The 13,895-nt window shown below is 41.2% G+C and overlaps 3 protein-coding genes across 8 annotated transcripts in view; all 3 read right to left on the reverse strand.

Annotated features, from left to right (window-relative positions):
• Positions 1-3,346: 3,346 nt before the first annotated feature.
• Positions 3,347-4,359, reverse strand: LOC125558977. Its single transcript, XM_048720636.1, has 2 exons — positions 3,847-4,359; positions 3,347-3,776 (listed from the first exon to the last, which is right to left on the reverse strand). The coding sequence occupies exons 1-2, from the start codon at positions 3,970-3,972 to the stop codon at positions 3,507-3,509; spliced, it is 396 nt and encodes a 131-aa protein (XP_048576593.1). The 5' UTR covers positions 3,973-4,359; the 3' UTR covers positions 3,347-3,506.
• A 2,235-nt stretch (positions 4,360-6,594) lies between these two features.
• On the reverse strand, positions 6,595-8,967 carry LOC116603322 (conodipine-P1). Its single transcript, XM_032364381.2, has 2 exons — positions 7,649-8,967; positions 6,595-7,139 (listed from the first exon to the last, which is right to left on the reverse strand). The coding sequence occupies exons 1-2, from the start codon at positions 7,889-7,891 to the stop codon at positions 6,846-6,848; spliced, it is 537 nt and encodes a 178-aa protein (XP_032220272.1). The 5' UTR covers positions 7,892-8,967; the 3' UTR covers positions 6,595-6,845.
• Positions 8,968-10,036: 1,069 nt separating this feature from the next.
• LOC5519444 (transient receptor potential cation channel subfamily A member 1) overlaps positions 10,037-13,895 on the reverse strand; it is a 54,449-nt gene continuing 50,590 nt past the window's right edge. For all 6 annotated transcript variants that reach the window (XM_048720837.1, XM_048720838.1, XM_048720842.1 and 3 more), the window contains 2 exons: positions 13,610-13,713; positions 10,037-10,899 (listed from right to left, as the gene is read on the reverse strand). In XM_048720837.1, the coding sequence (XP_048576794.1) occupies positions 10,740-10,899; positions 13,610-13,713 (264 nt within the window). In that variant the 3' untranslated portion in view covers positions 10,037-10,739. The remainder of the gene's footprint in view (positions 10,900-13,609; positions 13,714-13,895) is intronic.

The raw sequence follows: 13,895 nt of genomic DNA on the forward strand, positions 1-13,895 counted from the left end.
GCATCTAAAAATAATTCAAGTGCTATTATTGCGGATATAACATGATCTATGTGACGTATAGTCCCTTGTCTCGCTGTTCTCTCCAGTATGGCATGGAAGCTTCCAGAACCTCGGTCTGGCGTAAGTGTAGCTCGGCTGTGACGTCACAACATTGCTGTATTTACTAATCACCACGTTCGCGGAAAGCCGTAGAAAGTTCTCGAAAGGCTCCAGTCACGAATCAGCTATTCGGAGCATTTCAAACATCCGACAAGGCACGTTGGCTTAGCGAATTCGTCTCGCCACAAGAATTCCTTTCCGTACGACAAGACACCGAACATTTAACCGAGATAGCAAAAGGTTGATAACGCAGGATACCAAGCAAATAAAAGGTACAATGTTTCCGAATACGTGGGCTATCGGTTTTCTTGTACTTTTATAAGGCTGTGGTCTGCTCTGCCACAAAACAGGTGGAAAAATAAAACATACAGTAGCGCAAATTTTATAGGAGAGGGGGGGGGACTGATGCGAACTGAAATTTTAATATTTAGGGATCTTGAACTAAAATTCTACGGCAAAATGTTTCGGTTTCCTTATATAAACTGTCATTTCTGGAAAGTTTTTGTGAGAAGGCCGCCTCTTTCCGCCTTAAAAAATTAAGAGTGAATCTCGGATTCTACTGTGTAACTCGCTTCGTGAACCTGACTGTACAACGTAGAATAACCGGTAATATCCGAAGCAAGCTTGTATAGTAAATATTTTTTCTCGGTTTTATTTTTATATCTGACAGCCTTGCTTTAGGAAAAATCTTGAGAAAAACAGTGAATGTATCAGAAGTTCCAAGATAGCTAATGCGGGAGAATACAGTAAATGTATGGATAATTTCAAGAAAATTAGTCTTGAGAAAAGTTTCAAAATCTAGAGACTCCCGCCCTATTGCGGGAGGGTTGACAGCTATGTATTTTCGGGCGTTTGTGTACATCTCTGGGGCGCGTTGTCGCCTTGACTAGTTCGCCGAATACAATGTGTGCTTGAAGCCATGACGACAGCTGATTTGTAGTCATATTCTCTCTCAATTTCCAGTTTTCCTGCATGTGGATTGGAGTAAGGTGCAAATTAAAAAGCTTATACGAGTTAGAATCACATGCCGTGTGCACAGTTTCCCTGCGCTCCACAATTCGTGCAGCATTTGCGGAAAGTCTAATTCCAGATGACTTCCCGCAAAGGAATTGAATTCAAGCTAATTGGAGTCTTGGAATAGCCTTCTTTGCCGCTTATTGTGTCTATTGCACTCCTCCTCTGGCATTCTTATGGAGTGTGTGAGCTCCAGCTGTTACTACGTGACCATGGATAGAGTCACGCAACGGTCTAAAGAGCGAACATAGAGTCAAACAAAACTATAGCAAAATTCTATATAAAGCGATGTATTCCGTAATACTAAAAACGTTTTTCTAGGAGAGTTTAAAAGATACACTTTTATCGGCGGAAAAGTTAGATGTTTTAATAGGTGGTGGGGGGTCGCTTGGCCTTGCATAGCAGGGGCAAAGTGATCTTTATTTATTGTAGTAACCAAAATTTCGGCGTCTGAGAGCGCCGTAGAGTATATAAGATTTAAAGAAGGCCGATCATGCCGCCATTTTAGCTGCCGCTCAATGTCAAGTCACACAAAGCATCCATTTCCATCGGCTTATATAAGCGAGTAACCAAAATATTTTCAATCAAACATAGTCAATAACTACCTTGAGCGTCACTGGACGGGAGAAGCCTGGAGGCTCTTGTACCCAGGATAAGTAAAAAACATATTTAATTCGTACACTGTTATTTTGAAGTTTTCTTGCGAAAAGGCCGTTTTTAAATGATAAACAATAACAATAGAGTGGTTGGTTGGCATTCTTTAAATACTGGTTGTTTTTAGCCAGGTTTATCTTAGTTCCTCATTCGCTGCCGTTCCTTATTCAAATCAAAGATTGTATGAAAGCGTTCGTAGCAGAAAGTTGCGAGGGCAAGGAGAGATGGGGAGGGAGGGGGGGTTGATTTGGTATTCATTCTTTGTACGAAAAAATATTTTTATATAGGGATGCCATACACTCTGTTTGTGTTTTATAAGAACCTGACTTATATCGACTTCCAGCCTGAGATTTCACGAAATTCTAGCTAATAATATGCTAAGAACATTCCGAGGCTCAGATAGCAACAAATATTGTTAGTCGGATACGTTCTAAAATGTAGATTGTGTTCGTTTAAAGTCCATTGTCATCGATTATTCGTGTAATTGTCTTTCTAATAAATTATTGAGTGTCATATTTCATATTTTCATATGCACTTAAATTTTACGAATGACTCGAAAAGCTTAAGAACGACCCAGCCTCAACTGAAAATTAGAGAATTTCTTATAAAAAAGTGTGTCATGAGTGACTTGTAGCCTTGTTCGCAGGCATCTTAAAGAGCAGAAAAAGAAAAGAAGGGATTGGGTTTCTTGTGGCAAAAAAAAAAAAAAAAAACGGAACGGAATTCTCCTTAGTCTCCCTCCTCTGCAATTTCCCCACAGGTAACCCATTCTTTCCCTCCTTTTCTATTACGAGTTGCCTGCGGAGGAGGCTTATATTTCGCAATAGCATTTAGTCGCTGGCTCTTTTCCGAAAACGCATTCCTATAACTTGGTAATATCCTATAACTTTCCTATAACATTCCTATAACTAAGTGACTTGGTTTGTCTTACTAAATGCGGAGTGTGCGCACCGGCAACACGCCGCCGTCGAGCGCGACATTTAGTTAAAAACGCCTGCGATCACAGTGTCCTGCGGAGTTGCCCATTGCATAGCAACGATCAGTTAGCAACGCTCGCGTCGTCTTTGTCTTACAGCTAAGCCGATCGCGTCCTTTGTTTTTAAACCAATAAAATCCCGTGTTCTTTGAGGTTTAGAGTGCTTATTTTATCAGAGTCCAAGCAGACAAGATGGCGGAACCGACACAGAGCGAAGGATGGCTTCAATTCCTTTACAAATTCGCGCTACGCGAGTTCGATTTTTGGGAGCCTAACTCGTGCAGAAGTTAAAGATATCGTTGTACTACTTGTACTCTAGTTCGATTTGTGGATTTTTGGAAGTTTTCCCGTGGTAGAGGGTGCCTAATTCTACGAGTTGGATGGCTGTATGAACGCCTGGCACGGTGAGTGTTTTGGGAGATTGCGATTATAAAGTGCTACGTCAAAGCGGATAAGGGCTAAATTATTCGGTCCGCCGCCATTAATAAAACACCAAGGGAGCACAAAGGGAATGTTGATTCGTATTCAAATTCAAAATATGAAAAATAAATCTAGTTTCAAGGTGACTTGAGATAAATTTGAAGTAAAACCAAGATTGAGTTCTTTTTTTTAGTTGGTTTAAGTTTATTTTCGATAGAATATTAATACTGATTTGAACATCGAAGGAGTAATACTTGTCGCTCCCGCGTCCTCCTGGCTTTGCAATAGTTTTACAATTGATACACGACTCGGATTATTAAGAAACGAGACTGACTCGGCTTAATCAGGTTGTAGCGGTGTGAGCTCTTCGTTTCCGATTTTTTTTCTCTGGATATTTTGAGCGGTTTAGAGGTGCAACTCTAATGCTATGCTCTTCTATTATTTTTCGTAGCCGACGCGACGCAGGGTGGATCGAGCTGAATTCACGGTTCAACTGGTTGAGTTCATGATGAATTGATTCACCACCCTGCTCGCCGAAAAAGCCTGAAGGAAACTTCCGTTCCCGGATGAAATCTGAAGTCTGTGCCTGAGGTATTTTCATGACCACGGTTGGCTGAAAGAGAATAATAATGTAATTTATAATATTGCAAAAAAGAATAAAAAATATAGTTAGAACAAAATACCTTTCCAGATCCAGGCAATCGGGCTGTTATCCCATCCTCCGAATTCTTGCAGATTGTGTTCACAATCAAATTCCCAAGTCGCGCAACATCAGGGGAAACGAGGCCAGTGCGGACCTCGTTTAACATCTGCTCGAGGGTTCGGGTCTGAGGATCTAGCACAACAGCAGCGGCAGGGACGGGGCTATTCGCACGCTGGCGCTTTCTCGGGGGACAGGGATGGCTGTTGCACAGGTGATAAGGCAATCGGGTACCACATGCCCTACATTTAACCAGGTACCCCTCTAAAAGCTGGATTAAAACAAGCGGTGCGCGCTGGAGGTCATTAGGGTCCGCCAGCGTCTCTTGACATATTGGGCATGCTGGATGTTTTTCCCCCAACTCGAACGCAGATTTCCAGCAGTCCGAGCAGCAACTGTGCTGGCACTTTGATGACAGAGGCTTTTCGAGGACGTCTAGGCAAATAGCGCAATGAAACTCTTCTTTTTTCGTTTCGAAAAAGTCAAAGCGCTCGGTGAATCACACCCTTAGTGTGTTCATAGAGGCACTAAGCTCGGTGACGCGCGCGATTAGTTGTGCTTTTAAACCCGCGTTTGTCGTCTCTTCCCAAGCGGAGTTTTTAGCCTGCCCTCTCGCACCGCCTCGCTTTGCTTTTTTCGGCCTACAGCCTTTTTGAATTTGCTCTTCTAAGGCGCACGTTGGGCAGTCCTCTTCCCGGTGAATCTCCCAGATTATGGGAGCCTTGTCAGTTGTTGCGAGACGTGTTATTCGTGTTTTTGCGTGTGTGAAATGTGCTTCATCATGCATAGCTCAAGAGCCATGAAAGCTATGAGCTCGATTTAATAATAATAATAATAATAATAATAATAATAATAATAATAATAATAATAATAATAATAATAATAATAATAATAATAATAATAATAGTAATAATAATAATGATAATAGTAATAATAATAATAATAATAATAATAATAATAATGATGATAATGATAATGCTAATGCTAATGATATAATGATATAATGATATAATGATAATGATAATGATAATGATAATAATTATAACGTTGGTTAGAGTATCCTATACTTGACGGTCTTGAGTGGCTCCCATCTTTTTTCTCTGAATTTCACGGAGTGTTCTGTAGATGTATCACGCGGAGCCTTGCTTTCACCAGGAGGAAAGCGTGACCGACACACAGGAAGGCGTCGCGGGAGAGTTCTAAAAAAAATCACGTGTGCACGTTGCTCACCGCCTACAATGCGTTCCAAACATGTGCGATATTGGCCTCGCGAGAGTGAGCCCGTGTGCGCCGGGCATAAGCAGAAAACACGATTCCTTTTAATAATAAAGTTATTCTACTAGTTTTAAACACAAGTTCTTGTTGAAGGAGACGGTCAAATGTTTCTCGAGTGAAAAAAATACAAACAAACAATTTTCATATTCTGTCTTTAAGAAGAAGACGAGATCTGCTTTTCACGCTTTGTAAATAATATGTTATCCCTTCCTGCTTCCATACTACCGCAATTATTGCTTAGAGACATTCTCCCTTGGCCTCGTCCCTTTGCTTCTCGGCGGGATTATCACGCTCTACATTGCTATGACGTCACTGGCCCTTTTTGCTCATGAACATATGAAAAAAAACGTTGTCATTTTGAGGGACTGGTACCGAGGACTCTTAGTTTCTTCTCAGATACTTTCTCCATTGACCAAAGATGGTCACAGTCACTGTTTTTCTCTTCTGATTACAAGTCATAATTCTTACGAAGCACCTGCGGTACGGCAACCTTAAAAATGACAGGAATAATTTTATTTTTGCCAAATAAGGAATACATTAGTTTCCTTATATGGAAGTGACCGCGTTTCGCAAAAACGACAATTTATGGCTAAATTTTCTTGATATGGCGTCCGCCATATTGGAGTGTGAGTGCGCGCAAAGCATCATGGAGCTGACAGCAAGGGAGTAGCCTAGGGTGATATTGATGTGATTGTTCTTGTCCACCAACTTTGTAGGGCTCGGATTATGAAGTGGATTATGTTTGTCAACAGGGTCTTTGTTCGTATAATTCCCGAATCCTTTCGATATCTTCGGGCGGTCTGTAACCAATGAAACTAACAAAGACCCTGTTGACAAACATCTAACAATTGCATCTAGCAATTGATGACTCCCACAAAACAAACACACATGAGGTGTTGTATAACAAAGTGGTTTATTTTTGAGGGACTGGTACCGAGGACTCTTAGTTTCTTCTCAGATACTTTCTCCATTGACCAAAGATGGTCACAGTCACTGTTTTTCTCTTCTGATTACAAGTCATAATTCTTACGAAGCACCTGCGGTACGGCAACCTTAAAAATGACAGGAATAATTTTATTTTTGCCAAATAAGGAATACATTAGTTTCCTTATATGGAAGTGACCGCGTTTCGCAAAAACGACAATTTATGGCTAAATTTTCTTGATATGGCGTCCGCCATATTGGAGTGTGAGTGCGCGCAAAGCATCATGGAGCTGACAGCAAGGGAGTAGCCTAGGGTGATATTGATGTGATTGTTCTTGTCCACCAACTTTGTAGGGCTCGGATTATGAAGTGGATTATGTTTGTCAACAGGGTCTTTGTTCGTATAATTCCCGAATCCTTTCGATATCTTCGGGCGGTCTGTAACCAATGAAACTAACAAAGACCCTGTTGACAAACATCTAACAATTGCATCTAGCAATTGATGACTCCCACAAAACAAACACACATGAGGTGTTGTATAACAAAGTGGTTTATTTTTGTAATAATATCAATCGCGCGGTAAATAGAAACACATTCTGCCGTGCTCCCTTGAGGAAACCAGTACGAGTCTCTGCATACGCCAAATGCTTATCAAACCGCCGCCAAGATTAAGTGGGGGAATCTAGATGCGCAGTTGCATGATGACATTTTCGCTTTAAAGAGAGATAAAGACGTCTTGCAGACAAAGGCACTTGCGATGCCCGTTGCTGAATACACACCAGCTTATTTTCTTATTGCAAGGACTTTCTCGGGGCTACCAAGCGGCACCACACAGGTATCCCAGCACCACTTAGGTGAAGGGTCGTCGTAATAGCTTGCGGCGAATGTACGCACCGCTTTGTAGTACATGTCCGCCGCGACATGGCACCTCGCCTCCTTTGACGTAAATAGGCTCTTGAACCATTGCCAGACCCCTGAGATACTGAATCGCTTGCTCGGTCGTCTAGTGCAAATCTTGTACATGTCACGAGTGAAGGTTTCGTCACATGAAAGCCGCGCCCATTTGTAGTGTTGACCCTACAGATAACAGGGATAAGCGTAAAACACGGGGGCACGTTATTGCAACTATTTCAAATAAGTTTGGACTTTTAGAATCCTTGCGTTCGTAGCCCGCAGTGCTCCATGGATAAATCCAGGTGTGGAAGAAATAGAGGGGGGGGGGGGGGGGGGGCACAACAGGCCGAAAGTCCACTTTCGGTTCTAAATAGACGTGCTATTTGTACATAAAACTATAAAGCATATAAGCTAAAAAAAAGTGAGTGGTCAGATTTTTATCAGAAAACTCCCCCCACCCCCTCCAGAAAAATTTGGTCCACTTTTTCGGATTTCGCACCCCCCCCCCCCCCCCCCCCCCCCCGAGAAAAATCCTGGGTAAGGGAATGAACAGCTCGTTAAAAAAATTATACAGACCGATTAGGAGGGCAACACATTTTTCCTGTTACTTTTTTGTGTGTGGCCATTTGGGTTGATCCGATTGAGGGTGGAATCTTATTGGAGACAATATGGTCGGCCCTTAAGGAACTTACGCAGCTATAGCAGACGTCATGTTTGTTGCAAGCAGGCGTGAACGTCTCCTTATATGGCAAGGGCACATTAGCCGGCGAACAGCCATTTGTTACCACGTGGCATTCCTTGTCCAATGTGAGATTAGCGGAAGTGACGTCACTTTCATTGTAAAAACTCGCCACCGAGATGCCGGGTGCTGTGACTATTAACAGAAAAAATATCGCACGCCAAATTAAGATATTTTTGCGCCAATTGCTAAGCATACTCAAACCTCCATGGAGTGGAGTCAATGGCCAGTCCTGCGTCCTCGTTGGATTAAAACTTGATTGACCCGAAGTAATTCGACTTTTCAGTAGTGTTGTCCTGTCTCTAAACAATCTTGGGGAGCTGGGAGAAGTGACTTTTTCCTCTCATAAAGTTGAAGAGGTCACAAATTGTGATATGAGAAGTGCAGCCAGGTTTTAGTTTAAATTAGATCGGTGTATAAGTTCTCTCGTTAGTTTGCACCTGGGCCCTGGGCATACCTTCCCGAGTTTGTTTGAACTCGTTAATATTTCACAACTGTCAAGAGCAGAACTTCGTTTGCGTCTATTTACAAACAGTCTCTTACCATTATCCCCCGTTGATTGACACCGCGTTGGGCTCTTTCAATCCGATTGGCCCACAGCTTTATGGCACCTGTGAACCTTGTACAACCTCAAAAGCTTAGAGAGTATTGTTTGAGATTATGGTCACTCGGTTTTAAAGAAAGGTAATTGGTTAATCTTAAAGCACAAGTACAGTAGAACCTAAATTTAACGATATGGCAAGATATGGGAAAAATTACACCGTTTTTCGTGAATTCTATAAACCGAGGTTATTTACCATCATATAATCTACTGTTGCTTGGACTGAAATACTGCTGATTTTAATAAAATAATGGTTATATCGAAAATCGAGGTTTACACTTTATTATACTAAATATTTTAGTGCTCTTAAAAGGTGCCAAAGAGGTTTTGCGCTTGGAGTGAAATTACACTGTTATGATATAATTGTCTGTTTCATATCTGGCGTGAAATAGAAAAATTCATTATAAGAGGAGCATAAGAAATTTAATACACTGACTACTAAAGCTTATTAAAACCTGTAAAATGATAAGACGAACAGTGCCAATCTAAATTATTTTTTTTCCTGAAATTCCAAAATTCCGAAATGTTGGATATTTTCGGGATTAACGGTTTATAACTAAGTAATTGCAAGTGTATAAGACCGACTATTAGATATCTGACTGTCGATAGCGAAAGTCTCCCCGAAAAAAATTCGAGCACTTCTTGAAAACACAAATGAAACAAGCAATCCAAGAATAAAAGGATCGGTGAAATTTCAAAAAAAAAAAAAAAAGCCGTAATTTACCTCTACTGTGAAAGTCACACTTCTCGCAATATTTTATTTGTTCGGTTCCAATAAAAAGACTAAGATTTGATGATTTTCTGTTTCCTGTAACATTTTATGTTTTCAATTAAGAAATTACCTTCAAATGGCATCAATAAAACATTAATTCATCCATGTTCCTCTCAGCCGAACCATAGTTCCATTGTTAAAGCAAATAAAACATGTTTAAAATATATTCGCGAAAAAATATACAACTATTTCAAAAAAGGTTTATGCCTTGAAAGAGCCTTTTGGGCCCCCTCCTGTTAAAAATCCTGGCTACGCCGCTGGTAGCGTATAAACGGCAGACTTGTACCCAGTCGCCAAAATGAGGAGAAAATAAGAAGAAAATAAGGGAAACATAATTTGTGCGCGGGTTGCCTGTGGTGATTAACTAGGCGCGCATAAAGTTATGTTCCCTTATTTTCTTCTCATTTGACTACTGGGTACGAGTCAATAAACGGCTGAATCCTTGCATCTGAAAGTCACGTGAATGACCATAAGAACATAGACAAGAATCCTACAGCTTTTAAAAACTGTATTTGTATTATATTTACGCTTATTTGCTTACGATACACAGATTCTCCAAGTGCAACATTATTTGAAATAGGTGTATTAGGGAGTTGATGCATGTAACAAACGATTGAATGTTACCTGCCAACATTCTTCCTGCCTAAACCGTCAAGTTCCCGGATAATCACCTGGTCGTGCACACGTCATGTTTCCTTTCAACATTCTTCCCGCCTTAACCGTCAAGTTCCCGGATAATCGTCTGCGTGTCTGATTTGTGTGTGTGTGTGTGTGTGTGTGTGTGTGTGTGTGTGTGTGTGTGTGTGTGTGTGTGTGTGTGTGTGTGTGTGTGTGTGTGTGTGTGTGTGTGTGTGTGTGTGTGTGTGTGTGTGTGTGTGTGTGTGTGTGTGTGTGTGTGTGTGTGTGTGTGTGTTTTCGTGTGTGTGGGTGCTGGGTGTATTTGAGTATCGCAAAACTATAACAGGAAATAAAAACGTTTTCATTTTACTTATTCACAACTTCAGTATACAATATGATCCGCGTAAAAGATAAGTCTTTAGAATTTGGACAGCAGGCAAATATTTGGTGTCCGAATTCTAAACACGTTCAATTCCTCAGAGCCCGAAAAATGATTACAATTCATTTTATAAAGAATTGCTTAAATGTTCTTGTTTTCGTATTTAAGAAGTATTTTTGATCCGTATGGATATACCAATTGTCATCTAGTTCTTGTCAGCTTGTCTTCTTGTCAGAGCCCGACAAAATCCTTACAATTCATTTTATAAAGACTCGCTTAAATGTCCTTGTTTTTGTATCTAAGCCTTAGTTCAAACGTCGTATTATCCATGAGCCGTATTCAATGCAAATACATGTAAATGAATCGAGTCGATTGTTTCAACTCAATTTGCATGCATTTGCATTGAATACGGCTCATGGATAATTAGATGTTTGAACTTAGTCTAAGTTGATCCGTATGGATTTTTCAATTACCACCCAGTTCTCTTTGAGTCAGATTTTTCGAGGGGTCCATCATGCAAATGCCACGGTGTAAGCTCAACAAAGCTGTCAACTCAAATCGCCCAATAATTCGATTCGTCCCTTTTCCAAGACATTTCCCAGAAATTTAAAGACGGTCGGCAATTCTAGATCCTTGCTCAATTCTAGATCAATTCTAGATCCTTGCTCCAGCGCTTACACGAAAAATTCGCTGTTAGTATCTGGACTATTAGTAGGCCCAGTCTCCACTCCTTCACCACTGACGGTTCCGCGTATCTTTCTATCCTGCAGAAGGTCGCGTAACTCTTCAAGAAGAACTGAGTGTTTGCGAAGAATCGCAGAAATATCCCGCAACCTATGAAGAATAACAGATGAATTCAATCAGTGCTGATATTTTATAATATCTTCCCGTCAGTACCCTTTAGGGAAGATATTATAAAATATATATTCAAAAAAAAAAAACTTCCCTTTCCGTCTTACCTCTTTAGATCCCCGGCCATTGTTTAACTTACTCTGCCTCGTGTCTTTGAACACTATCCTCAATGCACGTCTTGTAAAGTATTTTATCCCTTTACACATCTAGTAGCCATTGTCTCACTCTGCCTCTTGTATATGAGCCCTTCACTAATGTACGCCTTGTAAGTATTGTACCCTTCTACGCCCTAGTAGCCATTGTCTTACTCTGTCTCTTGTATATGAGCCTTCACTAATATACGCCTTGTAAGTATTGTACCCTTCTACGCCCCTAGTAGCCATTTTCTTACTCTGTCTCTTGTATATGAGCCTTCAATAATGTACGTCTTGTAAGTATTCTACCCTTCTACGCCCCTAGTAGCCATTGTCTCACTCTGCCTCTTGTATATGAGCCCTTCAATAATGTACGTCTTGTAAGTATTGTACCCTTCTACGCCCTAGTAGCCATTTTCTTACTCTGTCTCTTGTATATGAGCCTTCAATAATGTACGTCTTGTAAGTATTCTACCTTTCTACGCCCCTAGTAGCCATTGTCTCACTCTGCCTCTTGTATATGAGCCCTTCAATAATGTACGTCTTGTAAGTATTGTACCCTTCTACGCCCTAGTAGCCATTTTCTTACTCTGTCTCTTGTATATGAGCCCTTCACTAATGTACGCCTTGTAAGTATTGTACCCTTCTACGCCCTAGTAGCCATTTTCTTACTCTGTCTCTTGTATATGAGCCTTCACTAATGTACGCCTTGTAAGTATTGTACCCTTCTACGCCCTAGTAGCCATTTTCTTACTCTGTCTCTTGTATATGAGCCTTCAATAATGTACGTCTTGTAAGTATTCTACCCTTCTACGCCCCTAGTAGCCATTGTCTCACTCTGCCTCTTGTATATGAGCCCTTCAATAATGTACGTCTTGTAAGTATTGTACCCTTCTACGCCCTAGTAGCCATTTTCTTACTCTGTCTCTTGTATATGAGCCCTTCACTAATGTACGCCTTGTAAGTATTGTACCCTTCTACGCCCCTAGTAGCCATTGTCTTACTCTGTCTCTTGTATATGAGCCCTTCACTAATGTACGCCTTGTAAGTATTGTACCCTTCTACGCCCTAGTAGCCATTGTCTCACTCTGTCTCTTGTATATGAGCCTTCACTAATGTACGCCTTGTAAGTATTGTACCCTTCTACGCCCTAGTAGCCATTGTCTTACTCTGCCTCTTGTATATGAGCCTTCAATAATGTACGTCTTGTAAGTATTGTACCCTTCTACGCCCCTAGTAGCCATTGTCTCACTCTGTCTCTTGTATATGAGCCTCCAATAATGTACGCCTTGTAAGTATTGTACCCTTCTACGCCCATAGTAGCCATTGTCTCACTCTGCCTCTTGTATATGAGCCCTTCACTAATGTACGTCTTGTAAGTATTGTACCCTTCTACGCCCTAGTAGCCATTTTCTTACTCTGTCTCTTGTATATGAGCCCTTTACTAATGTACGTCTTGTAAGTATTGTACCCTTCTACGCCCTAGTAGCCATTGTCTTACTCTGTCTCTTGTATATGAGCCCTTCACTAATGTACGCCTTGTAAGTATTGTACCCTTCTACGCCCTAGTAGCCATTGTCTCACTCTGCCTCTTGTATATGAGCCTTCAATAATGTACGTCTTGTAAGTATTGTACCCTTCTACGCCCTAGTAGCCATTGTCTCACTCCGCCTCTTGTATGAGCCCTTCACTAATGTACGTCTTGTAAGTATTGTACCCTTCTACGCCCTAGTAGCCATTGTCTTACTCTGTCTCTTGTATATGAGCCTTCAATAATGTACGTCTTGTAAGTATTTTACCCTTCTACGCCCTAGTAGCCATTGTCTTACTCTGTCTCTTGTATATGAGCCCTTCACTAATGTACGCCTTGTAAGTATTGTACCCTTCTACGCCCTAGTAGCCATTGTCTCACTCTGCCTCTTGTATATGAGCCTTCAATAATGTACGTCTTGTAAGTATTGTACCCTTCTACGCCCTAGTAGCCATTGTCTCACTCCGCCTCTTGTATGAGCCCTTCACTAATGTACGTCTTGTAAGTATTGTACCCTTCTACGCCCCTAGTAGCCATTTTCTTACTCTGTCTCTTGTATATGAGCCTTCAATAATGTACGTCTTGTAAGTATTGTACCCTTCTACGCCCTAGTAGCCATTGTCTTACTCTGTCTCTTGTATATGAGCCCTTCACTAATGTACGTCTTGTAAGTATTGTACCCTTCTACGCCCCTAGTAGCCATTGTCTTACTCTGCCTCTTGTATATGAGCCCTTCACTAATGTACGCATTGTAAGTATTGTACCCTTCTACGCCCTAGTAGCCATTTTCTTACTCTGTCTCTTGTATATGAGCCTTCAATAATGTACGTCTTGTAAGTATTGTACCCTTCTACGCCCCTAGTAGCCATTTTCTTACTCTGTCTCTTGTATATGAGCCTTCAATAATGTACGTCTTTTAAGTATTGTACCCTTCTACGCCCTAGAAGCCAATGTCTCACTCCGCCTCTCGTCTAGAGCTTAGTATTGTACCCCCCTCTAGGCCCATAGTAGCCAATGCCTAACTTACTCTGCCTCGTGCCTCTGAACCCTCTCTTCCATGTTCGTCTGATGTTCAAGCTTCTTGTCCTGCTCCTGCCGTGGCGACAGCAGCATCACAAGTAGATTCACAATCTGAACAAAGAAATATTCATAATTAAGCTCTTCTGTTTGGGTGTTAACCAACCTTATCTTTGAAGTTTTTCTTTCTGTTCGGGTGTTACCCCACCTTATCTTTCGAAGTTTTTCTTTCTGTTCGGGTGTTAACCCACCTTATCTTTCGAAGTTTTTCTTTCTGTTCGGGTGTTAACCCACCT

This window comes from Nematostella vectensis, chromosome 13 (genome assembly GCF_932526225.1).
Source record: "Nematostella vectensis chromosome 13, jaNemVect1.1, whole genome shotgun sequence".
Taxonomy (NCBI): domain Eukaryota; kingdom Metazoa; phylum Cnidaria; class Anthozoa; order Actiniaria; family Edwardsiidae; genus Nematostella; species Nematostella vectensis.